This window comes from Capra hircus, chromosome 29 (assembly GCF_001704415.2).
Source record: "Capra hircus breed San Clemente chromosome 29, ASM170441v1, whole genome shotgun sequence".
NCBI classification, from domain to species: Eukaryota; Metazoa; Chordata; class Mammalia; order Artiodactyla; family Bovidae; genus Capra; species Capra hircus.
Window position 1 is genome coordinate 9,004,069 of NC_030836.1, and position 27,468 is coordinate 9,031,536.

At 34.1% G+C, this 27,468-nt stretch overlaps 1 protein-coding gene across 17 annotated transcripts in view; it reads left to right on the plus strand.

Annotated features, from left to right (window-relative positions):
* The window catches only part of PICALM (phosphatidylinositol binding clathrin assembly protein), a 97,313-nt gene that overhangs the window by 58,046 nt on the left and 11,799 nt on the right, over positions 1 to 27,468 (plus strand). For 2 of the 17 annotated variants that reach the window (XM_018043099.1, XM_018043103.1), the window contains exons 10-21: positions 1,038 to 1,161; positions 1,430 to 1,566; positions 3,981 to 4,084; positions 9,113 to 9,262; positions 12,067 to 12,147; positions 14,985 to 15,092; positions 16,724 to 16,855; positions 16,951 to 16,981; positions 17,161 to 17,260; positions 20,432 to 20,455; positions 21,802 to 21,861; positions 23,362 to 23,466. In XM_018043099.1, coding sequence (XP_017898588.1) covers positions 1,038 to 1,161; positions 1,430 to 1,566; positions 3,981 to 4,084; positions 9,113 to 9,262; positions 12,067 to 12,147; positions 14,985 to 15,092; positions 16,724 to 16,855; positions 16,951 to 16,981; positions 17,161 to 17,260; positions 20,432 to 20,455; positions 21,802 to 21,861; positions 23,362 to 23,466 — 1,156 coding nt within the window. The remainder of the gene's footprint in view (positions 1 to 1,037; positions 1,162 to 1,429; positions 1,567 to 3,980; positions 4,085 to 9,112; positions 9,263 to 12,066; positions 12,148 to 14,984; positions 15,093 to 16,723; positions 16,856 to 16,950; positions 16,982 to 17,160; positions 17,261 to 20,431; positions 20,456 to 21,801; positions 21,862 to 23,361; positions 23,467 to 27,468) is intronic. The other 15 variants (XM_018043102.1, XM_018043106.1, XM_018043104.1 and 12 more) reach the window with 10 other exon arrangements.

A 27,468-nucleotide genomic window follows, 5' to 3' on the forward strand; every position in this document is an offset into this window, starting at 1 on the left:
CGCAAAACATAGCCAAGTAGCTTCAGGTATACTGATTTACCTTATATGTTTTTTTAATCTCTAATATTTTCAAATTTCTTTAGAACAGTATTACTCTTCCTTTGTCGTCAGTTTTATCTTTATATTGGCTCATTTATAAAATTGATTTTTATATAAAACTTGAATAGTTTTTCTACTTGCTACTTAGAGTAGAAATTAATGGTGTTTGGTGTGTGATAAAGGAAAATTAATAGCAGTCCCTGAGGAGTAGTTTCAGGTTAGAATTCTTTACCAAACATGTTTATTTTGCCTAGAATTAACATATGGAAAGTAAATGTTGGGGTTTATGATCTTGGTAAGTTTTTGTTCTAAGGGAAAGGAGATGGCTTGCTGTGAATCCACCAGTGAGGAATGAGGAATTACATACGCATGTGCAAATATAGTATGTTTGAAAAGAAAATTCCAGCTTGACAAAAGGGTAGCAGATAGAAAGGAGGTGCCAAATGGACTGGTGACTGGGATGACGTTAGTCTTCCATTGGGAGAACCTGTGGGCCCTCTGGGAGTGACATCATATCTACATACGCATTATTTATTGCTGGTTCTTGTATTTTCGTGTTCTGTAGTAGTACTGCCAAAACCCAGGTTGTAAATTAGCAGGTCACTTCTTAATGAGAAATTCAATATGTTTTACCCATCAGGGTTTTCCCTGAAGTATGTGAACTTTTTTCCAGTTGCATTGGATCCCTCCCTTGGGCTTGGAAGAGGCAGTGTCCTTCACCTTTATTGTGAATCCTTTTCAAATCCTTTCCAAAGTCTAACATTTAGTTTAAAATATTAATAATAAATGAATGTATGTGTAAATCAGCTAATTTCTTAATAATACTCTAGATGAGTGGCTAGAATATTTCTTCTGAAGTACTAATGTTGACTCCATAGGTTTAGTTCATAATTATAGTATCTATCCATGGCTACCCTGCTAAACCATTTTATAACCAGGATGTAATGTGAAGCGTTTGGCCAAAAACTGAATTAATTACTTTTGCCTGATTATCCTAGGGCAACAACACTTTCCAACGCAGTCTCTTCCCTGGCAAGCACTGGCCTGTCTCTTACCAAAGTGGATGAAAGGGAAAAGCAGGCAGCATTAGAGGAAGAACAGGCTCGTTTAAAAGCTTTAAAGGTAGGTGTATGCGTTCTCTTAAATTATTTGGAAAAGCAAGTGCTCATAAAGTAGTTGGGACTTCCATACAGACTAACAGTATTTAATAAATATTTGTACAAACAAGGTGAAATTTAGTAGTCTTAATTTTTCATCCTGACATTGAACAATTGACAGTACAGAGAATACCTTTCTGCTATCAAAACAAAATTAGAAAACACTTTCTTTCAAAGGCCTTACAAATCAGTCTGGTTTCTAGGTTCCTTATGGTAGTGCCCTTTCTCAACAGGAGCAGCGCCTAAAAGAACTTGCAAAGAAACCTCATACCTCTTTAACAACTGCAGCCTCTCCTGTGTCCACCTCAGCAGGGAGTGTAATGACTGCACCAGCCATTGACATATTTTCTACCCCCAGTTCTTCTAACAGGTAGGTGGAATGCTGCGCTTACCTTTGAATGCCTAGGTATAAAGATATATCAATTGTGCAGAGCTTTTCAGGTTTAATTTGATACCAGATTTTCATAATCATGAATTCACTCAAAGAAGGTAGTAATAAACGGTGGTAGTGAATAATAGCTAAATACAAAGTGATAAGAGTTTATATGTTGAATATTTTAAAAATGGAAGATGGCTAAATGATAAATTTATACCAGTTAGAGGGTGGTGGTTTTTCTCTGGGCAAATGTTCCATTGTAAAAATATAAAAGTTAACTATTAGTTATACACATTTGTGAAGTTTCTAATGGTTCAAGACCTTGTGTATAACTCTTGGATATGTACGTATGATATGTAATTTCAGAATATCCTTTCATTAGATACTTATAAAGTTTTTCACTTCTAGTCCCTTAGGTAACTTGAAACACAGTAAGAGTTAGTTGCCAGATTTCTGTGGTAATTGAACCCTATCAACCCAACTTCAGTAATCCTGTTGCCTAGTTTAAGCTACTTAACAATAGAAATATTTTAATTCCAGGCAAATTAGAATAACTGGCTTTTTAAAAATCCCTCCTGTGTTTTACCTTAAAGTGATTTAGAGTATAAGAATCCTGGTTTGTTTTATTTTTTAAATCTCAGTTTCCAGACAAGATAATGTACAGATTATGGTTCTCAGTCTTAGCCACCATCAGAATCACAGATTTATGAGCCCCACCTCTAGAGTTTCTGGTTCAGTAGCTGTAGGGTAAGGACCAAGAATTTTCATATCTGTCAGGGTTGTAGGATCACTAATATAGGGTTTAACACGGTACTGCTTGTTCATTTGCTGAGTCATATCCGACTCTTTGCAACCACATGTGCTATAGTATGCCAGGCTTCCCTTTCCTTTGCTGTCACCTGAAATTTGTTCAGACTCACGTCCATTGAGTCAGCGATGCCATCCAACCATCTCATCCTTTGTTGTCCTCTTCTCTTCCTGCCTCCAGTCTTTCCCAACATCAGGCTCTTCGCGTCAGGTGGACAAAGTATTGGGAGTTTCAGCATCAGTCCTTTCAATGAATATTAAGGGTTGATTTTCTTTAGTTAGGATTGACTGGTTTAATACCATGGACATGGTGCTTATTGCATGGTAAATGCCACATGGAGAGTGATGCTTGCTTGTTTTTCTTTGATTTTGTTGTTGCTGTTTATTAACTTATCCTTAAACGATCTTCCCTTCAACTTACCTACTCCTGTCAGAGTTCAGTGTAACTTAACTGCTGCCTGCTCCCAAAAGTCTTAGTAGATGTTGTATTTAGTTACGTGTTTTTCTTTCTTTCAGTTTTGTCTTTTTGTTTGTTTTGATTTTTGTATAATACTCTTCTTAATCCCCAATAACATCAGACCCATTAAGTGTTAAGTTTTTGTCTTAGGGGTCTTAGAAAGAAGCCTGTCTAAGCAGGGTAAGAGGATGCGGGTAAATAGAAAAGAATGTTAAATATTTGAGGATAAAACAAATCAATTGATAAAGATCTAATATTTTTATTTCACTTAATACATTAAACATTTTCACCTTTTTAATAGTGATTAAGGACAAATCTTACAGCCTATTATGTAACACTTACTGCATAGTCTATATTTTTCCCCAAAGCACTAAATACATTTGTATTTTTATTTACTTATAACACTATATTTTACATCTAAAAGATACATCTTCAAAACTTTTTATTTTTGAATAAGTGTAAGTTAAACTATGAATAAGTGTAAGTTAAACTATGCTGAGGTACAAATAATGCCTCAATTCTTAGAAACTGGAATCTTATTTGTTTCTTAATCATGTAAAAGTCTCATGGTAAGATATATGTAAGTTGTATTGTGTAAGGGGGTGGCTCTGTTACAAGTTTATATCATATATGCATGTTTAATTTTTTCCCTGTATTACTGATATGCTTGATATTTGAAGCAATAGAGGTAATATTAATAGGTATTTTATTTTGTTGGAGTTTTGGAATTAAAAATGTAATTGGAGTTTTAAATATTAAAAAACACATTTCTTAGAAAAACTAATTTGTCATGTATTTCATAATTTGGAATTATGTTGTTTAGGTACTAGGTTCTTTTCAATAAAGAGACTAATTTTTTCCTGAGCAAGACCTTGATTCTTTCCAAAATGGCTATTATTACTTGAATCCTCTCTAAACTTAAGATATGGTACTTGAATCATTTTCTAGATCTCCTTTGAAATATGCTGTTATACAAGGGACATGCAACTCTTTCTTGCTAAAACTGTTCTTCCTTTTGAGATTTATATTATTGGGACTTCTTTCTCATTTAAAAAAAATGTTTTTATTTACTGGAATGGGTGAGAGGAGTGACTAATACAGCAAAGTCTAATAAATAAATCGTATTTTCAAAATATCTTTCTAGCACATCAAAGCTACCAAATGATCTGCTTGATTTGCAGCAGCCAACTTTTCACCCATCAGTACTTTCAATGTCAACTGCTTCTCAGGTAGCGAGTACATGGGGAGGTAAGCATTAATGCATCTACTTTGTATGTTGTATAGGCATCTCCCTTCCCCATTTTGTGGGATTTACTTGCTTTCACTTGACACATGAGAACTTGAGATATATTAATGTGACAGTGAAGTTGTTTTGCCCCTTGAAGACATTTTCATTTATTAATAAATACAGTTTTGGAATATATGTTCAGTTAAATTATGAAATGAGATTTAATGCAGATGAAGAAGGACCAAATATGTTTAAGTGTGAAATTATTCTTTCAATGTTGAATTTCTGTTCTGTTACCCAGAAATACATAATGGGTATTTTACTTTTGGTATAGAAAAAAAAAATTTACTTGCAGAGGGGAAAACTCATCTATTGAAGTTCTAATTAAGTTCAGAAAGTAGTATCAGGCAGTGCACTACTTGTCATGACAAACTTTTGCTACTTATATTTAAAATGTTCATTTAATTCAGATTTTGGTATTCAAAGAATTTTCCCCTAGTACCAACAGGAAAGTTTGCTGCCCTTGAGTAGTTCTTCGACCTTAAGGTGAACATATTATGTTCATGACCCAGCATTTTTGAAGAGCGAGCCATGTCAGTTTTTAAGTTAGACATTTAGTATGTTTTCAAATCATTTCCTTTGGTTTTGGTACTTCTGTTTGTATTTATATAAATATTATTTTACAAACAGTCAAAAAATTTTATGAGAGGGGAAGATATTCTGAGAAAGGACATTGTCAAGAAAACTGTTAGAGAATGGCAAACTACCTTAAACTTCGTGCTGGCTCACATGTAAAATCTAACTTGAGTGGCTTACCTCTCAGAGCAGGGATTCATTGTTCTAGTGGAGTTTTATGATATATTAGACTTTTTTCCTTTATTTTAATAATTTGAGTTAATAACTTTTGGGGTTTTTTAAATAGTTATTTCTTAAGACCCAGTTTTATATAATGGAACATAAACTATGTGAATAGGAGCTCTAAAATATTTTGTTGAGTGATATATCCCTAATGGATTGAACATTTCTTGGTATATAGCAGGTACTTTGTAAATGCTTTTTGAGTCAGTAGATGTTTTCCTTTTAGGGGGCAGATTATTTCTGGTTCAAGACAGGATAGGGAAAAGGAATAGTAAAACACTAAAATACTAGGTTTTTAGACGAATTTTGTGAGCTATCACTTTATTTTAAAAACTAATTGAGCTAAATCTTAAGATCTAGGAGTAATTTCTAAAAGTAGTAAGCTAGTTCAAAGTCAGTGAATTTTTCAGAATTATTTAAATGATCTGTAGACAGCATATTAGGGTTAAGAGAAACGAATTTCTTAATAGCCTAATGATAATTACAATTTTAGGATTTTTAATCTGGCAAAATTTGCATGCTTATTTTCTGCTTATTGTGAATTGCTTATTAATAGGATTAACAGGACCATTCAAGCAGTTTTAATTTGCTTACCTTTAAAGAAGCAAACTATAGTTTTCTGAAATTAAGGCTAAAAAGTTGTATTACTGGAGAGATGAAAACTTTTACAGAAGACTTAGTAGAACTAATATAACGTTTTAGTGAAACTGAACTGGGTGTTAGTTTTATCTGGATACCATATACAATTGTAACAATGACAAATCAAAGTTTCTGTTTGGAATCATTGAGCTCACATATGAAAGCAGATAGACTATTACTGTGGGAGAATAATTTTAAGTAATTTCAGTATGTAAAAATTGTTTTATAGTCTGTTAGAAGAATTATCTGATAGCAGTTTGTGTATAGAATGTTGGAGTACATTTAATTATGTTGTACTTTTCTATTTTAGGTTATTTTGGTTTATGTACTGTTTTCGTCAAAATTTCTCCCATATTTTAACATTAGGCTTGCTATCTAAATGTGGCACTGTAAAAATTGTTTTGAAAAAAAAGTATTACTATACTATACTATACTATACGGTATAGTTGGGAGTATTACTATACTATACTATACTATACTATACTATACTATAAGGTATAGTTGGGAGCAGAGGCAGTAGCAATTGACTACTGTTTTTCCAAAAGCTTACAGTTATATATGAGGAAAGCATGGTGATCTTACTATAAGCCCCTCAATTTAAGAAAAATGAAACTTTACCTTATATTTGGCTTCTGTGTTGGCAATAACTGCAAAGTTTTGACTTATGCATAAAGAGATAGCCGAAGAGTATTTTAAGCCAAGAACTCTTAATACTTAATCATTGTATTGTTCATAACCATGACATTCAGGTTAAGATATTTTCCTTTATTTTTAAAATTAAAGTTACTAAGATAATAAGTCTTTTATATAAAGCTTTGATCATAACAGTAAATTCCAGAAGGTGCTTTTTGAAGTTAACCATTTACCTGAACATTTGAAATATGTAGCATTTTGTATCATGCTTTTATAGCATGTGACAAAACAAAGATTAGATTTTTTTTATAATTCTAAAATATTATTTAATGTTTTTATTGCTCTCATTTGCTGAAAATGAATATCAGCAACAGATTTGGTATTTAATTTAGTTCTTATCATAGGCACCACAGAGATGGTGTGCATTTCCACTCACAGCTAGGGTAGTAGTAAACAGTTAAGAGGAAGTAAGGTTTGCCTATTTATATGAGAGGTATGTAAGTAAGAATATACCTTTAAATGAACATTGAAGAGAATACAAGCTCGCTTGTTTCTTTCATTCCATTATTAACGAGCCTTTGGTTTTTCAAGAAATGGTCTGGAGTCGAACACGCAATTGCTATTGAATACTAATAGCTGAGATTTCAGTTTTTACCACCTTAAAAACTTTGAGTTACAGCAAATCTAGAGATACACATTATTTTCAGCTTAGTACACTGTTGTATATTTTAAGCAAGATTTCAAAATTTATTTCAGGCAAAAAAGAATGACCCATTCTTAAGTTTAATTTCTTTCTGAGCTGGCATAAAACACACATTATGAAAACACTCATTAAAAATACATCATGAAAACACTCAATTTTCTGTGTGCAAATGTAGATGTCAGATACTTATCTCAAGACTAGAAAAATGACTGGTACTATTTTAATCTTTAACTTTTTGGATTATTTTTCTACATAAAATTAAACTTTCAAGTGAATAATGATAATAGAAAAAAGCATTTAATTAAAATATACAGAATTTTAGAGTTGCCAGGCTGATAAAGTTTAAGTTGGAATAACTGGAATATTATTACTATTTTTTTATCTGTAATGAATTTGAATTAATTTTTATGGTATAATTAAATGTAAATGATGATATCCACTATACCATAGTAGAAATGTTTTGTCAAGGTAGATTAAAAGCTGTTTTTTCTTATTGTCTGATTGATCTAAATATACAGATGCACTTACATTTTTCTGCATACTCTATAGGATATTTCATATAATAGGAAATGATTGATATTAAGTGCTTAGGTAAAAAGTATCAGTCAACAGAGGAGCAGATAACGAGTAACTTTTTCCAAACATGTCTTTTCTCAAAAACCTAATGAATCTGTTGTAGAAATGTGTATACTCTTTTTGAATGACTTCTCTCATGGTTGCTTCTGCATGGATAACTAGATAGAGTTTTTGTGTTACTTACTTGTCCAGCAAAGTATAATGTACTTTAAAAGCTCTATGCCACTATCAGATATTTCAGAGTAGTATTAATACTTTCAACCAAACTGATCAACTCTAAACTTAATGCAGCTCCTTTCTTATACAAGAAGGAGTTAGAGTGGTCATCATCGCATTTGTATTTTAGTACAAAAAGTGAATCTTATTTCTGACTCTTTTCTACTTTTTGTTTCTGAATTTTTTTTTTTCCGATTCTTTCCCCCCATTTTCCATTTATTGAGGAGTTGGAGGGATGGGAAAGATGTTCATGATCATTTGAGTTAATAGTGTATCAGTGAGTTTTGATATGTTTGTAAGACTTAATACAGTGACCTCGATTTTATTTTGATGTTTTTCTTTTTGAAGTTACAGTTGCAGGATTTGCAGAACACTAACTTTCAGTTTATTGACTTTAAGGATAAAATGTGCCTGTATTGAAATGCAGAAGCTGTTTCTTTGGCCATTGCCTCCTTATTGTTCTCCCTTACAACCTTAGAGTAGATTAATAGTGCTGAATACTGTATTCTTAAGTTAGGACCACAGACTAGAATACACAGAAATAGGCTACTGGTTGGACTACGGGAGTACCTTTCATTTTTAGTTGTGCTAGAAAATTATGAGAGTTTATTTTTGCTTCTCCCCATACTTAAGGAATGATGAATGGCTTTCAGTCATTACAATGTTAGTTATCTTGAATGAGGAATAGATAGAGTAAATAATGATTCTAAAATAACTTCAATTGTAGGACTTGATGATAGTATGTATTTGATACATTCTACTAGGGGATAGTACATTTGTTATTCCTGCCAAATCATTTAGGCTCTAAAACTTCCAGCCAGGCCTTCAAAGCTAATCCCAGTCTACTACATGGCCAGTCTTTTGTCTCTGTTCTTAATTTTTCCAAAATTTCTTTTTCCATCATTAGACATTTGCTTCATCTTTATTATTTTGTTTCCTACATCTGAAGCTGTACAAGAGTTATATGGACATGTTAGAAACTCCTAACCCCTTTTGGCTTTTTGAAATATTACTTACTCCATATTCATATGAGTTATTTAAGTATGCATAGCTATGCCGCCAGAGCCAATACACTCCCATCTTGGGTGGGGAACATGGTTCAGGTGAGATGGCTCATCTGTAGAAACATTTTGTTGTTATTCTCTTTTTAAACTACCTGACCGTTGTCTTTCTGATGTTGTAGAGCAGATCCATCCTTAGTATGCTGCTCTTGTTATGGACACAAAAGTATTTTTTTTCTGAGGGTTCATTTTAAAATATGTTAAATGCATTTCTTCCATCTTGGTGATTAGATTTGATCATTTGCATTTGGATTAATAATGATAATAGCTACTACTTTTCACTTTGCCTCTTTTGACTAATTACAATACTAATTAATTTACTTCCTTTCTTCATTTTGCTGTAATGCACTTGGACTGCACAGATCCTTTCTCTGCTACTGTAGATGCTGTTGATGATGCCATTCCAAGCTTAAATCCTTTCCTCACAAAAAGTAGTGGTGATGTTCACCTTCCTATCTCTTCAGATGTATCCACTTTTACTACTAGGACACCTACTCATGAAATGTTTGTTGGTAAAGTACCATTTAACCTTTCTTTCCAATTAATGTTTATACTGCCTAAGTATTTTTTAACGTATCCATTATTTTTAAAGCACTGCAATAATTACTTTGGATTTTAATAACAAACTTTAAAATAAACTAGCAATAGTGTAGTGAGGTTTTTTTTACACTAGTATCCCTGATTTTATTTGATGCAAGTTTTCAGGAAGGAAAATTTCCTTTGAAACTGAGTTTGGTTTTGTTCTCTGTCATACTGTAGCATCACATGCTACATCCTGCTCATTAGTTCAGAGTTGGTTACTAGAGTTGGTTGAAGAGTGACGTCTCTTGAACTTACGTGTTTATGTGTGCTTATATTTTTCCCTTTCTGTTTGAGAGAGAGGGTGATTATCACCCTTAGTAGCTTTCTTAATCTTTTTTCCCCTTTTTAATTTCAAATAATGGTATAATTTTATATTGTCTAAAACCTGTACATACCCTGTGTCTAATCTTAAGGGTCTCAATTCATTGTTAGCCTGGAGGTAAATGAAAAATAGGAAATGAAAAGCAACTTGACTGAATAGCTTTAATTGTAATATAAAAATCTTTTGAAGAAAGCAAAATTTCATTCCAAAGTTATACTAGGAAGAATACGTTTTTAAATATATGCTAAACTGAAATAAATGTTTTTGAATCCTGCTAAAATGATGCTAACACCCCTTAAAAGATGATGAACATGCTTTTATTCAGTTCAGAGATACAGCCAGCGTAAGGTGACACAAATGTAAGTCTTTGATTGAAGCATCGTGCATAAAGTCATCTGTGTACCCTAGATAGAGCAGGTGGCCACATTCTGAATATTGTGTTAGCTATATCTGAGAGAGAAGAGGGGAAAGTGACTGGAAAGCAGTAGTTGGAGATTTGAGAAAGTTTCAAGGCAGGTGCTCTAATTACATAATTAGTCTAATCGTTCTAAAGTGTAGTATTTGGTGGCTGTAATTCCTTTATTATATTGTAATACATTTAAAAATTAGATTAAAAGCAGTTGAAACTAAATTATACATTTTGTTACTCTTAGAAATATGTCAGATGGTACCTTTTTGCTTGGTAATAAGCGGTAGCAAGAGTTATCTTCGGAGTGTTCTGTTGATAGTCTTTTACAGGTTGTATCTTTTCTTCATATTTACTGACTATGCATGGTATGTATTTAGTAAATATGACTGTATCTTTTTTAGTCTGTTCCCTTAGTTTGAGAATATGAAGCAGATATGACTTTGATTCGGGCTGTATATTTCCATCTTTTAAGTCAGAGCAGTGCATGGGCTTCAAGATGTCACATCTGTGTCCCCTGAAGACACAGGGGACTTAACTTACTGTTAAACACTTTATCTTTGTATTGTTACAGAGTATTGTTAAATACTCTTTCTTTCTAAAACTAATTTTTAAATACTTTTTTTTTTCTGAAAGTGCAGAGGAGGAGATTAAAACCCACTGATATCAACCAATTAGGCAATAATCTAGAGTAGGGGTCAGCAAACTTTCTCTTAAAAGGTTGTTAGATTGTAAATATTTTCGGCTTGTGAGCCACACAGTCTTTTTCACAGCTACTGAACCTTGACATAGCATGAAACAGCTATAAACAAGACACAAACGCATGAGCTTGGCTGTGTTCCAGTAAAACTTTATTTACAAAGACAAGCAGCTATAGTTTGTTGATGCCTGTCATAGAAGAGGCCTTTTAGTAAGTCTTTCAGTGGAAGTTGAAAGTTCCTAAGAAGTAGAGTTGTGTATCCAGTAGTTTCTTACTCAGTAGTAAGAGCATGAAAGGACCACCCAAGGTGTGTCATTCCTTATACTGCATCATCTAATTAGCCACTAGCCTCATGTCATCCTTTAAGGCTTGGTTTATTAAAATTAAGTGTTAAATTACAATTAACATTTTTCTTTCTCACTTGTACTAGCCACAGTTCCACTCTTCAGTGGCACAGTGGCTACCCTAATGTACCGTATGCACATATCTGCATAGTGTGCAGATTTATAAAGCATTTCTGTTACTAGAAAGCTCTGTTGGATCATGCTGCTCTAGAATAGTGATCAGGAAACTTAGTGTAAGGAGCCAGGTAATAAATACTGTAGGCTTTTATATGATGCATAAAATCTCTGAGTCATCATCTTTTCTTTTTTTTTTTTTTAAACCCTTTCAACATGTAAAACCATTTTTAGCTCTCATGCCATATAAAAATAGGCCACAGGCTGTAGTTTGCCAACTCCTGCTCTATAGAGTTAAGCATGACCAGAAAAAAATCAGAGAGCTAGATATGTAGCTACCTTCCAGATCTTTCAGAGGAGGACCTTGACTTGATATAGTTCTCAGTGTAGTTTGTGGCTTGCCCTCATTACAGCCCTAACGATACTGGGATGTGTAAGTCAGGCGAGTGGGTCGTGGTCCTAGCCATGCCATGTTTGTGACTGTTTGAGGCCTCCTTCCTCATCTGCAGAAGAAGACATTAGAAGACATGTTAGTATTGGCTAACAAGCCAGCTGGTTCATGTTTTTTCATCTAAAGATATGAAATGTTGGTTATTTTTTAAAATTTGTTGTGAATATTATTTATATATGTTTTAAATATAGTACTCATAATGGAGCCTTAAGTGGTTATTTTTAGTAAGTTGTAAATTAAAGAACACCAAGGGCTTGGACTCCTCTGTTTTCTCTTTTGGTTTTGTTCCTGTTTTTGCTTTTAATTATTCCATTCCACTCTTAGCTGTTCCTCCTCACTTTCTCACTTTTCTCTCTTTTTCCTATCCTTTCTTTTCCTCCCTTATATGCCTTGTCAGATACTTTTTGTGGCACTCAAGCTTATCGTAATACTACCTTTATGTGCCATGAGCCTTCTACTGTAGCTGGTTTATTTGGAGGTAGGTAACAATAATCTCTAAAATTTATTAGTTTGTTTATGCAAGAGGTATTTCGTTTTGTTGTTTTCCTTAAAATGAGTTGGTAAGAAACAAAAACACTTGGTTTAATAAATAGTAGAGTTATTTTCTCAAAAAAGTATGAGGCCTGTTTATTACCAAACTACCACCAAAATCTTTAACAACCCAGCCAGTTTTTCTCAGAGGTGTTTGGAATGCCTTTCTGTCCCCAACACTTGTTCATCTTGTACCTTTCAGTCAGCTCTTGAAATTGTTCCTACAGTGCAATATTAATAAGTGTTAATCTATGAAGTGGCCAGTGACAAGACTTTTCACTGGGTTTTGTGAAATGAAAGAGATAGGCAAATTCAGTTTTCATCAAGTTAACCTTAACTTGGTGAAGCTATTCATCTTTTGCTGGGAATCCCTAAATCTTCTCTTTTGAAGTGGTGATATTTTATAACTTTGCTTTAAGTCACTCTTAAAAATTAAAGGTTGACAGTCTAATCAGCTATTATAATTTATTAAGAATTTCCCTTTTACTTTTTTCCTCTACTAGTCAAAGCTGTTAAAATTTGAGGTACTAGCTCTGGATTACTTCGTATCTTTTCAACTCTTTTATTTATTTATGTTTTACAAGAAATGCATTTTATTTTCATATAAAAAAAATTAATTGCAGCATGTAGGATTTAGTTCCCTGACCAGGGATCAAACCCTGGCCCCCTGCATTGGGAGTTCGGAGTGTTAAATGCTGTTCTACCCAGGCAGTAACATCATAATTTCACAGATTGGTGCCCCTCGGGACCTCAGGAGATGGCTCCTCTCTTTACAGAAAGTAATGAAGTTGTTTTTGTATTATTATGAAGGATAGGCTCATCTCTGAATATCAACAAAATTCTAGAAAGAATTTGAGACAGGATATCAGAGGAAAATAGAAATTTGATATACTGTCCTAGTTACAAATTATTGTTCCCTTTGTTTTCTTATTAAATGATACCATAGCTCAGACATTGTTTCTAGGATTTAAAGAACACTGTAAGCTTCTTACACTGTAATGGTGTAGCATGGGGATGTAATTATAAAGCATGATAGATTTTTGTTTTTCTTGAGTAGATACATCTGTTCCTTTTGTAAGGAGCTTTGAGAAGAACTCGCAAGCCTGTGGTATATTTCTTAAACAGTTTGTATACTTCAGAGAACTGTTAAATCAGTATATGTAATTATATTTTGATAATGTTGTATTCTCATTGTATGGCCAGTGTCTGAGTTAAGAGTATTTTAAGGGCTAAATGACTGTGGGGTAAGATCAAACTTGTACAATTAAAAATCTTTGCCTCTACAGAATATTGATACTCAGATGTAAAATGCTACTTTTTCAGTAGTATTATTGATGTATACCAGCTTGTGTGAATCACTGTTAATAAAAAGTCCTTTCTGGCTTCTCTGACTTTGAGGACCTTCTTGAACTTGTCACCAAATCTTGTCCTAATTTTTCCTTTTTCTTTAAGATCAGTCTTTTAGTACAGCATTATTATACTTCCTTAAATCCTGGTCATGTACATTAAGAGTTCAGTGTGAGATTCTTACAGATTGAAATTGCCTTTAGCAGAAAAATGGGACAGGAAGAAAGGGTCTATGTTTAGGGCTCAAAAGTTTAATTTCTCTCAAATATAGTTATTAATCTTCTAATATCAGATATTTAAAACTTTTTAACATTATGAGTTTATAAAATTTAGAGATGGAAGAGAATTCCTTCCACAAGGAAGGAATTTATTATAGCCATTTATTCCAGCCTTCCACAAGTGAAAGAATTCTTTCTTTGTGATCCTTGCTAGGCTGTTCTCTACTTGAATATAGACTCAGTGATTGAAAGCTCCTCAAGTCATGTGACAGCCCTAATAGGTCTAGATGGTTTTATTTTATTTTATTTTTTTTTTTTTTTTTTTTTTTTTTTTAGATGGTTTTAATTCTTCTAGTTAGGCTATAGAAATTCAGAACCTCACTTCACAAAAATAAAACTTCACACAACTGAAAATCTCATATTTACCTCAGCATTACCTGGTTTCTGTATAAACTGGATGTCTTGGCTGAATGCCGCTAGCATCAGCATAACATTGACAGGAGAGAATAAATTTTCCCTTTATGTTCTTGTGTTTCAGTGTAGATAGTTAAATCAGTATATTTGATTATATATGTGGCAGCCCCACTTTGGGAAGTAAAGTTCAACTTAGAAGATGGTTGAAAATAGTCCTTTTTTTTTAATATTCAAAAAACATCTGGACACAAGGGATTCATAAGGATTAGTGAGTTATAACTTTTAAGAATCCTCTTCCTTCACAAGTGAACTTAAACTGTATAGCTTTTGATTAACCATTGAAGGAAGAAAGGCGAGAAATATGGAAGGTGAGTAGGCAGAGGGAGAAAGACTTTTCGGGATACTAAGTTATTTTTTTTAACACCACAAAATTCTTACTCCCAGATGATCCTTTAAATTTTGGTTTCGTACAAGATCCTAGAATTTTAGATGTGTCTGGTTTTTTTAAAGATCGTTAGCATAAAAATTTAAGGTAAAAAATAAGCAAAAATGTTATCTTGTAATGAAACAAACTAGTAATTCAACTTTACTTACTTTTTTATTTCCTTAGTGAGGTGATTTTGTTTTGGAAAATGTAATCACTACAAGGAGATGTGGTAGTCTAGGAAACATTTTGCTTGAAGGGTTGGCTTTGTGCTTTGTTGTGGGAATTCAGGGCTTTTTCCACTCTATTCTCATCATTGTTAGATATCTATAAATGGAGAGTCATTAAAGATTGAGCTGCTTCCATTTCGGTTTCTCTTAGGGTTCACTCCTTCTCCAGTTGCACAGCCGCATCCTTCAGCTGGCCTTAATGTTGACTTTGAATCTGTGTTTGGAAATAAATCTACCAACATTACTGTAGATTCTGGGGGTAAGAAAAAATTACTTTATTACCTTTACTCTAGTGTTCTAGTTTAGAGTCTGTGTAAGGACAGATAATGATACTTTTACCATGTGTAAATAGATGGAGTTAGGATAGCCAAAGAAGTGGGTCCTCCTCCCCCAATGACTGGAAGAAAATTTCAAGCGACTGTTAGCCTTTATTCTTTTCTTAGTGGCAGTTTTGAATCTGGGAAGATTCTGTTTCTCCCCGAGGTGTTAAGAGAGAGAAAAAAGAGATTTTCCTTAGAGTTCTCAATTACTAGTGACCATGTGTAGAATGCTCTGTTTTTTACTCACTATAATTTTTACTTTTACTGAAATAAAATTGGCTTTTTTGAAAACTAAGAAAGTATTACCTGTGGTACCTTGACGTATTGAAATAGTCTGTGTAGTGAATGGCTGAAATAATTAAATATCAGAGCTATGGGTGCAGGGCCTTTTTTTTTTTTTTTAATCATTTTGTAGTATGCTTGTTCATTTGTCTTAAGACAGCTTTATAGACCTATAGAGCTAGGTTTCCACTTAGTATCTTGTTAATTTGAAGTTTGTAAAAATTGAAATCCTATAAAGTTGACACTAAATTATGTTCTTAATCATAGAGTGGTAAGTGTAGTAATTAAATTCAGACCATTTAAACATTGAGATACTCTTAATTTCATAATATACAGTTATTAATAGTTATCATAGGTGTTTATACAAAAGTAAGAAGCAAGCTTATAAAGAGTATGTACGGACTAGGAATTCATGTTTTTTTTGTCCACTGGTAGGTTTACAATGATTTTTGATGTATTTAACTTTTTCCTCTCAAGTTTGTCTTACTGGGAGGAAGGATAAAGGATATAGAAACCAGTTCATATTTTATAAGCCCCCATTTTTGGTGACTTTCTTTTTCAAATTCTCTAGTATTCCTAGGTTATGCTATTGAGTCGTTTGGTGGCTTGGTTGATTGGATTTGTTTTACCTTTTACCCTTCAGGAGAGAACCTGAAGGAATTTTATTTTTCAGCAATGTCCTAGTTTACTACATGATTCTGTGCAATCAGAGTGTAGTTTAGCTATTTCTTAGGTTTAATTTAGGCGGTTTTTAGACAGAAGAAGAGAGATAAGCTAGTGGTTTATTTTCACTTGGTTCTAATATACTGTTTTACATATACCTTCCATTCTTCACTTTGAAGAGTATTAAAAAGTCTATGAAATACAGTTTCTTAAAAGAAGTGTTTTTTCAGAGATGTATTTTTTACCTATATTTCTTCAAGTGTGAGTGAGTCTTCAGAAGACTTTGTCAGCTGAAGGGGAGGATTAATTCCATCCTTCTCATCCCAGTTTTGGAATAAGAGTAGTTTACTTGAATGCTTCTTTCTTCATTCTCTTTAACTTTAATGTAATTTCGTTATGACGTGAGACAAATGAATTCTGCCAAAGTACGTACAGCCGTCTCAATCGATTTACTTTGAAATGGTGGATTTCTCCTTTTTCCACTTAAGGGCATTTATTAGTGCCCATTTTCTTAGAGGATTTTTCCATTAAACAAACAAGGAGAAAAGGCAGAGACCTCCTTTAGAAAGCTGTAGCTCTGTAAAGTTCCTTACAAAATCCTATTTCATCTGTTTGTAACTTTAAGGCTTTGATGAACTAGGTGGACTTCTCAAACCAACAGTGGCCTCTCAGAACCAGAGTCTTCCCGTTGCCAAACTCCCACCTAACAAGTTAGTATCTGATGACTTGGATTCATCCTTAGCCAACCTTGTGGGCAGTAAGTATTTTTTGAATTCTTGAATCTTCTTTACAATAAGTTGTTTTATAAAAATGAGTCTAGTTTTAAAATGCTTTCTTTTTCTCCTGTCCTAGATCTTGGCATTGGAAATGGAACCACTAAGAAGTGAGTGTTAAATTTGCATTTTTCCCCCCATGTGCCATCTAGAGGTTGGTTTGGCTTTTATCTCAAGAAAGTATGTGTATAAGTGTCATCTGCATCTTAAATGCTCTGTTCAATCTAAATTTATAGTAAAAAAACTTCATAATTACAGACATTTATATCTTACTTGTGTTTATTTAAAGTGATGTAAATTGGAGTCAGCCAGGTGAAAAGAAGCTAACTGGAGGATCTAACTGGCAACCAAAGGTTGCACCAACAACTGCGTGGAATGCTGCAACAATGGTGAGTTGGAAAATCTCATGATATACTAACATGAATAATTTGGGTGAATATGTACCATGAAAATGTGTTTAAAGCAGCGATAAAGCCTAAGTGCAAAGGTCGTTACAAAATTTAAGAAATAAAAGTAATTTTTATTTCTTTCATTCAGCTTCTAAAGGAAGCTGGGTTGACACTCTTTGCCAGGTACATTTTTGTAGCTAACGTTTACTTAAGAGTTACTTTGTGCCAGGCATCATTGTAACATAATATGTGGTTTTGTTTTATGTAATCCTCAAATTAACCTTATATGGTAGTAACTATTATTATCCTATTTCATAGATAAGGAAATGGAAACATAGGATTGTTAAGTAATAAGCCCAAATAAAAGAGATGGGGTGGGTTTTTAGAACTCAGGCAGCGTTACCTCAGAGGCTGTGCTCTTAATTATTATTCTCTATTGCTGGTTTCAAATCTGTTATTTATTTGTCTAACACTGAATCAGTTGCTAATTTCACACAGTGTTTCCCCTAAAAATGGCTCAGTGTTCACTAATTCAGTGTTCTGGTGACTTTAAGAACCTTCAGTTCAGTTCAGTTCAGTCACTCAGTCATGTCCGACTCTTTGCGACCCCATGGACTGCAGCACACCAGGCCTCCCTGTCCATCACCAACTCCTGGAGTTTACTCAGACTCATGTCCATTGAGTCGGTGATACCATCCAACCATCTCATCCTCTGTTGTCCCCTTCTTCTCCTCCCTTCAGTCTTTCCCAGCATCAGGGTCTTTTGAACCTTAAGTACAGCAAATAAGGAGAATCGGCTATAAAAATTAGATGACAGTATTAACAAAGCTAGTTTCAGCTGTGTATGTATACACACTCACACATCTCACATAGATTATAATCTTAAATCCTAAATAAATTTATTCTAGTAGATGATATTTTATTTTACAAAAGAGAAAAGGAGTTTCAGAGGTGTTAAGTTGACCACCCCGCTAATTGGTACCTAAGTTGAAACTCTAGACCTGGCCAACTGGCCCCAGAGCCAGAGCTTCTTCAAGTATTCCGCATTGTTCCCTAGTTCTCCATCCTCTGGTTATCTTCTTGTTAGAACTGGATGTATCCGGTACAGATTTTTCACTGCTTTGCACATGTCTATGAAAAAAAGCTTCACAAGTATTGATTTGGGGATTACAAATAAATTTTAGTTTGTAGCAAATTTGCAAATATAGAATCTATGAATAATGAAAATTAATTGTATGATAATTAATGTCTAAGAGATTCTCCAGGCAAGAATCCTAGAGAGGGTTGCCATTTCCTTCTCCAGGGGATCTTTGCAACCCAAAGATCAAACCTGGGTCTCCTGCATTGCAGGCAGATTCTTTACTGTCTGAGCTTCCAGGGAGGACCAATGAGTTAGCATCTAATACTAAAGAAGTTCTAATAGTTTTAATTACCATAAGGTATGGTTGTCCCTGAGTAGTTTTGTGGCTGTACCATACCCTTGGTTAGCTACTGTTTTACCAATCCAATATGTCTTCCTCGGTCAGAGAAAACCAATTTCTTTTTGTGGAAAAATTTGAAACATGCTTTCTTGCAAACTTGGGCTAATAAGCAGCATTTTGCATGTTCTGTCCTTCCTGTTCTTAGAGACCCTCATACCCTTGTTATAGCCACTTTTGTTATTAAATCTCCTCCAGAGCATTGTGCTGTTTTGCTGTTTTCCTTGGGTTAATTGTAAAAATTAAATATAGGGCTGAGCTAAAAATAGTGTGCTATTAAAGTTTTCCATGACATTATCTAGAGAGTTTTATTAATCTCAGTCTTCATTAGTGGAAAATAATACTAAAATTTAGCCACCTTTTAAAATCAGTGCTTTTCCTCTGGGCTTCCCTGATGGCTCAGCAGTAAGAATCGACCTGCCAGTGCAGGAGATAATGGGTTTGATCCCTGGGTCAGGAAGATTCCCCTGGAGAAGGAAATGGCAACCCACTTTTGCCTGGGAAATCTTGCCTGGGAAATCCCATGGACAGAGAAACCTGATGGGCTCTAAAGAGTTGAACATGACTTAGTGACTAAACAACAACTTTTTTCCTGGTAGTGGTCACTACCATCACCAGTAATAAAACCTTATGTTTTAAATAGTTTACATTTTACACACACAGTCTCACACACACTATCCTGACTCTATAATTAGTGCACTCTTGGGAGCAGCTGTTGTCCCAACTGCAGGGGTAAAGTGATTTTTTTTTTCCCCTCAAGTGGAAAGCAGCTCAGAAGCAGATTTAAATTGAAATCCATCCCTTCTGACTCTGAATCCAATGTTTTTCCCACTGTAACACACCTCTAGGTGTGAATCATACATTGATATAACATATGAACCATGATATAAATCTGAATGCTGATACAAAAATACAATGACTAGTTTCTTATTTTGTATTAAATTAGTATTAATCTATATGAAATAGTAGAAATTTGCAAATAACACTTGACCTTAGATTGACTGTTAGAATGTAATAGACATCTAACCATCTAGAATGTGCTGATAAGAAACCATATCTATGGTGCTGTGTTGTATATGGCAAGGTGCGTCATCTCTTGAGGAGTTGTGAAAATATTTGTATGTGTGTATTTTATAGAGGTTCTTTTTAATGACTAACATTTAGGGCTGGTGATGTGATTCACTACTTAGGTAAACTGCTGCTTATGACATTTCTTTACATTTCTAACTTTTTTATTAATCTTTAAACACTGTCAAGGTTTTTAAACTTTTAAAAATTTAAAACAAATTTATTGACATTTTATTAAAATATATAATGATGTTACATTACCAACTCTTCTAACTACTTGCTGCTTTTTCTGTGGTATTCATTATACAATGCATCCCTGTTTATGGTATGCACTGAACTTTACACTATTCGTACTACCGATAGGTTTTATATTTTAATGACACTTGAAATCATTAAACTCTTACGTAAGTAAGGTGATGATGCCAAAGACTAAATTTCCCTTGTCAACCTTGATAGTGTTTTAGTGTAGATGTTCTTCCATTAGATACTGGAAATACAAGGAATTCTAGGTAGTTAATGAATGTACATGTGAACTAAAATGCTCTCTATGTATTTTCTGTTGTGTAAGTACTTGTTCTAATCCAGTGTTATTGCATTATGTAATTGTTCTCCCTGGGAAAAACAGAATGGCATGCATTTTCCACAATACGTAAGTGACCAAAAACTAGCCTTTTTTGCAATAAATTGGCATGCTATTAACCACTGCTGTAGCAGAATCTCATAACCTTCCAGCTATTACTTGTTTTCACATTCAAATTTTCAATGTGCCAAAAATTCTTCCTAGCATCTACTGATTTCATGGGTTTGTTGTAGAATTGATTCTGATGACGGTAGCATGGGAAATACAAATTTTTTTTCTTGCTTAATATTCTGCCATTTGCTGCCAGATGGCTGGGCGTCTGTGTTTGTATCTGTGCTTCCACTATGCACTTGATGACTTCTGAATGAAGGGAAATGGTGATTGTGGTAATGTTGGAAATCACAGTTGCATGAACTCTTACAGGCTTCTGCTGTACTTGGCAGTTTGTCCACTGCTCTTGCAGCTCTTGGTTCTTAAGTAGGGGGAGACCAATAAGTTCTACACGCTCACTCAAATACTAAACTTTTTTATTCACTTTAGTTACGCTTCATTTAACTTCTCCATGTGTATGTTCAAATTGCCATATAATTTATTTTTTATGTTTTAGCAGTGTTATTGGTCTTTCACCTGTCTTCATCTTAAGTTTTTATTAAAAGATAACACATAGGGAAGTTGTTAAGACAGCAAATATATCTAAAATGATTTTTGCTGAGGTCGTATATTTCAAAGCATGAATTGAAGTGGGAAGAGGAAGGACCTTAAACATCTTATGGTAGATCGTTCTTTTAGACATTTAGGCATAAACAGACTTGAAAATGTATTACTCTTCTGAATTTGTGCTTTGCAGAAGATATTTTAAATAATTTACAGAATAAATTGGAATACTAATATGTATACTCTACATACAAACTTGAGTCATACTCCATAGTGGTTTGAAATCTTTGGGCTTATTTGAAAGAAGTGAATGAGGTCCTTAGAAACTAGTCTTTTGGAAGATCAGATTGTTCATTGATTTGAAATCTTTAAGCTTTGTCTTTGCTGCAGAAGTGAAGCACCTAGGAACATTCACTGTGCTGCTTTTTCTGGGCAGACATCTTTATGGGAGAGACAGACGTTATGTTGCAGGATTTGAGTATTTCTAAAAATCTGAATATTTTTAATGCTGTAAAAGCACATTGAAATCTTAGATTACTGTTGCATCTAAGTTTAAATGGTATTTTTTCTTTCTAATAATTCTGCTTTTCTGCTAATTTTAAGACACCTTTTGTCATTGAGCTTGACACAGTTATTAACGAACACAAATATCACCTTTAATCACAGCTGTCTTAGCAATTCTTTTTAGCTGTTAATTACCTGGACTCCATTGACATATGTGAGTTACACTTGCTTGTTTGTCTTTTCTCTCACCATGTCAGGCCCCCCCTGTAATGGCCTATCCTGCTACTACACCAACAGGCATGATAGGATATGGAATCGTAAGTATTTTTCCCAACACAGCTTTTTGAAAATCGGTTGACCTGCATTTAACATGTATTTATTTCCAAATTTAACAGAAAAAAGAGTTAGTGCCACATATACCCTTAGTAACTAGCACAGAACCTTGTGCCACAGCATAGGTTTCATAAGTATTTCTGGAACAGTTATTATACAACAAATATCATTTATTAATGTTTACTGTATTACTTGGCTAATTTTTCCTCTCATAAGTTTTGTTAGTCATCTATACTTCATTGTGAACTCATTTAAACATTAATGTTAACTCCAGTCTCTGTTGCTTTGACCTTATATTAATACCAGTGAGGTCTTATAACCTTAATACTACTATAGTGGATGTGGGGAGTTGATATTTCTTGCATTGTGTAGGGAGTAAATTTAGTTTAGTGAAGGCCAGAGAAATTTTCCTATGACATGATTGGTATAGTGCAGAAACAGTGTTTAAACTTTTAAGCTGCCCACAACCCACATTATAAACTGCTCTTACTCTCCCAGCTTTCTTAATATACAGACTCAAATAAGAGATGAAAGTGTAGTAGCTTCAGCCCACTACACATTCTGGGAAACTTGCTGGTGGGAGGCGGTGTTCATCCATCGGTATTGCTGCTGAGGCTACTTGTGCTACTTTTTTATTTACGTCTTAGTGAAAGTAGCTCTTTCCCTGCATATGAAAAAGTTTCATAAAAGCTTTTGGATTAGTAGTCATTACATAAAAAGGGTGTCTACACAGAAAACTCATAAAGTGAATCACTGAAAATAGGAGTCATCTTAAAAAGTTAAATAGAACTTGCAGAAAGATAAGATTTTAGAACATTGCATTTTAACCAAAATAATATGATGGTCTGTGTGTACTCTGTTCTGTCACTTATGTTAATTTTATATCGTGGAGTGGTAATTTTTAAAAAGATGGTTGTTTGAGATTTATTTTTAATTATTTAAGAATGAACTAACATCTGTGTGTGTAATTTAAGCCTCTTCTTGGTTTTCTCTAAAAATGTGTAGAATAAAATGAAAGAACTGTTGAAGGTAAACTTCTTCAAAGAATCAACTATTTTCCCTTGTGCTTACTTGCATTATGGTATAAGAACTGGATTTGATGAACAAAGGCAATTTACTTTGAAATGTCTTAGCCATTTTATAGTTTTAAGTTTCCCTATGTCTAAAGATGGCAAATTTGGAAATTTTTTTTGGTCTAAACTATTTTGTCTGTTTATTGTAGTTTGAATTTTGCAATTCATATAGAAAAAGTTGAGTTTTTTGGTAAACTTTATAAAATAAGCACATGAAAGATTTTCCATACAAAAAAAATTCTCTTTAAATTTTTAGTTGTCAGTCTTATTTGCATTTATAGACATTTCCCCTTTGAGTTAATTCAGATGTACTAGTACATCATTATCATCCTTCTTGTTTACTTACTCATAATAAGGAAAATGTGAGTCAGCATCCTTTAACTTGAGAATTTTTGTTTTTCATCTTTTTAGCCTCCTCAAATGGGAAGTGTACCTGTAATGACACAACCAAGCTTAATATACAGCCAACCTGTCATGAGACCACCAAACCCTTTTGGCCCTGTATCAGGAGCACAGGTACTAATTAACATGCTGCATGTAACTTATACTGTGCTTGATGTGGAAGAAATATAATACCAAAAAATCCTTTTATGCAGCTCAAAAAAACAAGTTGTTAGCATTTTTTCCCTTCATGGAGGATGATACTTTCTTCGTGTATCTTTCTCGTGTTAGAGCTTTTAGGTATGTCAACTATTTGGAAAGAAAGGATAAGCAGATTACAAATAGGTAAAGATGGAAAAGTCTTGATAACTTATAGTTGGTGGGGCCAGTTAAGAAACCTTCTTTCTGATAACAGTTCTGATGTGCGCGCTCCTCTGTTGGCCTTAGAAACCTTGAGCTCAGAACTCAGTTCTTGGCTTGAATGCCACAGTGAAGTGTTGCCGTTGAGATATCTGTGAAACTTGACAAGTCTTCAAAAGTTGTGAATGCTATTTTTTCATTAGATAACTTTCTCCTGCTGAAGATCATATTTAAAAACAGATACCCCTCTCCCCACAAAAGAGCAAAAAAGCTTGAAATGCCACCCTGACCTAATTTCTTCACAGGAAGGACTTTTCTCTTCAGATGTTTCTAAGGCCTTCTTCAGTTCATGAAAATTCACCTGGATATTCACTTTCTTTTTCATCTCACTATTGTTAGCATCAGGGAAATCTGGATTTTTTTTTGAAAAACGCTTCTCTCATTATGGTTAGGAGAGGAGAGAAGTTTCTTTGTTGTTTACCTCTCTGATGACATCCTGTGGGATGAGACCTTTGTAAAGAGATAGGTTGGCTTATCCCTCTCTGTGACCTTGCTCATATCGTTGAACAGTTGGGAAGTACTGACATGTGATTGTAAAAGTCACCCCCTTTCGTGGCTTCCAGTGCCAACTGATTGGTTCTTTTATATGTTTAATGCTGTTTGAAAGCATTCATGAGCATGTTTGTTGATGGACTTGTTATTCCTTCTCCACTTGAATGCAGGTAGTTTTACACTTGGCAGTGTATGCAGTGTTACATTGCAAAAATTAGTTTGTATTGATCCAGTTAAGTTAGTCTATATGTATCTCATAGACCAGTGAAGCAGAAGAGACCGTTTCATTTTTCAGCCTTTTTGAGTATTGAACTCATTTAATAAATTGATGTCTTGGGCAGTGCCAGTGACTGGAAGTGGATAGTGAATTTAATTCTGATTGAGTGGTAAAATCTATGTTCTTTGAATTTCATGTATTTCCCCAGATGCCTCTTTTGTTCCCATTTGTCCGTGTTAAAGTGACCTTTTCTTCCTGCTCCTCAAACAGTTAAGTATTTATAATGAAGTTAGTTGGTAGATGAGGTAATTGATGCAGTTATCTTTCTTATGCATTTGTTTTTATAAATTAGATTATGGGTATTTATATTTTCTTTCTTTTCCATCTTTTACCAGCAGCAGTTCTGAATTTGGCTGAATACTGTTAAAGAAATGTATAGATTTTGATAACATTAAGCTGTTGATAATTTCCTTAACTTTTGATGTAGATCCTTTCTTTAGTTTATATGTCTTCCTTTTTTTCTTTTTTTAGTTTTTTCTCTGTTACCCACATTTTTAACTTCAGGTACATGTAGTTTATTTTTTTGCTTTGGGTTTTTACTGTTACAAGACCAAGTGATAAAGAACTTAAATGTATTTAGAGGAAAAAAAAACCAACTATATTTTGGGGCTGTAAATATACTGGTAACCACTAACCACCTAATTTTCCCTGATGCGTAGCTGAAACCCTGCACCTAGTGTGGGTCTTGTCTTGCAAGCTCCTGTCTCAGAAACAGAATATACTGTTACTAAGCTTGGGTGCTACCTGACAGTTTGCAAACACTTTCACATGCATTACCTCATTCTCAAACTAATGTTTAAGGTAGATGGGCCTCCTATCACTAGTGTCACCATTCTTTATTTTTAAAAAGTTGAGATTTGGAAAGGTTCTTCAACTAAACTAAACAAATGGTGAAATGCTACTTAGCTCCTTCCCGGTCCAGTGCTCATTTGTGCCACGGTACCTCTCTACTGCTGCTGCTCGGCCCATGTGGCCACTACGCCACTACTGTCTTCCTGTGCCCATAGTGAACCACTCTGCTAATTCCTGGGTTTCCTGTCGGATTATAAGCTATATTTATGTATCTAAGATATAACTATAACTGTAGTTGTCAAGAGCATCCTATACAGTTTTGGATGATACTTTTAACCTTGAAACATTGTGCCATGAGGGTTTTTGGTGTGTGTGTTTTTAATATAGTTTAAAACAAATCTTAGTAAAAGAGAATCTACCTTAAAAAACATTGCTAGCCCCCTGGCATCAGTTCTTAACACAGGTTTTATATCTTGTTTCCTTTTGAAATCCATGTTAACTGTCACCAAAACACCAAAACAGTGCAAGAATTTCCAAGTATATAAATGAAATGGTGATAGAACTGCCCTTTTCTAATTACTTTCTCCCAGAAGAGAATGAGAACATTTGGGAACAAGCTTCTAGTTGAAAAATCAAATTTGAAGTCAGTAGGTAATTTTAAATATTACTGGTTGAGAAAAGCAAATGAAGAAGGCAAATTGATGACGAGGAAAAGGAGATTGGGTGGCAGTGAAGTGGTTCAAAGAGGCTTTGGACTTCTCCTTACAGAGCTATTTGAACCAGTTGAAAGTCAGAATCTTAAATGTTACAATGTTGCTCTTGATTCCTTTCCCCTCTTTGTTTTCTATATCTCTTAGGACAGTGTCCCACTAACCATTCCTCTGCTCTTCTTAGCCCCTCCCTTTTTGCAGTCTATAATCCTTGACCCAGATGGGAACCTTTCTTGCCTTCCTAGTTTAATCCATGTGTAGATACTGGAGTAAACTTCTGTAGGCAGTATTTGTAGCATCTTATCTCCAGACTCAAAAATCTAAGGAGATGAATCTGATATAACTGAACATGTAAGACACACCCTCAGCTTTTCTTTTGTCTTAAGAACTACCTCACAGAATTTCCCTCTTTGAAATAATAATGAGTAAGTAGAACATTCGTGTCCTTCCAGCTCCAGGCATTCACAATTCTCGGTGATTATCCAGTGTTCTCCTGCTGTTTGTCTTTTCTAGAAGAACTTTTGTCTGTCATAAAGTGGATTTGCTCTTTACTCGTTCTAAGTTATCTCTCATCCCTTTTCCATTCTCCTGAGATTTGAAGTTCTTTTACCTATTCTGCATTATTTTTCTTTATAGAATTTGTCACTACTTAGCATCTGTCAGTTCGTCCATTTGTCCATTCATCGCTCCATCCATCCATTTGACCTAGTGAGAGTTGCCTATATTAGACTAACCCTCACAGAGGCAAGCTTGTATAACTTTTATGTTCATGGTTCCTAAAATGGTGCCTGACTCATAACAGGTTTTGAACATTATTTGTCAAAGAAGGGAATTTGGTTGAAAACTTACCTTTTCCATTGTGTCACTTACTCTGTTTCTCATTGATGTATCTTTTTACTTACTTATAAACATTGTAGTAATTTAAAGCAGTATGCAAAATTGGTTTAAATTCTTCGCTAAAGACTGTAAGCTAAAATGTTAGGTGACTAACCTGAGGAATGAAAATGCCTTTAATTTCATGATTGAATATTTTTAATCATTTAAGAATTAAACTATCTTTGGAGTAGGAAAGATTTTCTCAAGCTTTAGTTTTTAATAATTCTTAGCTAGTTTCTTCTGGTCCTATCACTTCGGGGCAAATAGATGGGGAGACAATGGAAACAGTGACAGATTTTTTTTTCTTTGGCTCTGAAATCACTGTGGATGGTGACTGTGGCCATGAAATTAAAAGACTCTTGCTCCTTGGAAGAAAAGCTATGACCAACCTAGACAGCATATTAAAAAAGTAGAGACATTGCTTTGCCAACAAGGTTCATCTAGTCAAAGGTATGGGTTTTCCAATAGTCATGTATGAGAGCTAGACCATAAGGAAAGAAAGCTGAGTGCTAAAGGATTGATGCTTGTGAACTGTGTTGTTGGAGAAGACTCTTGAGAGTCCCCTGAACT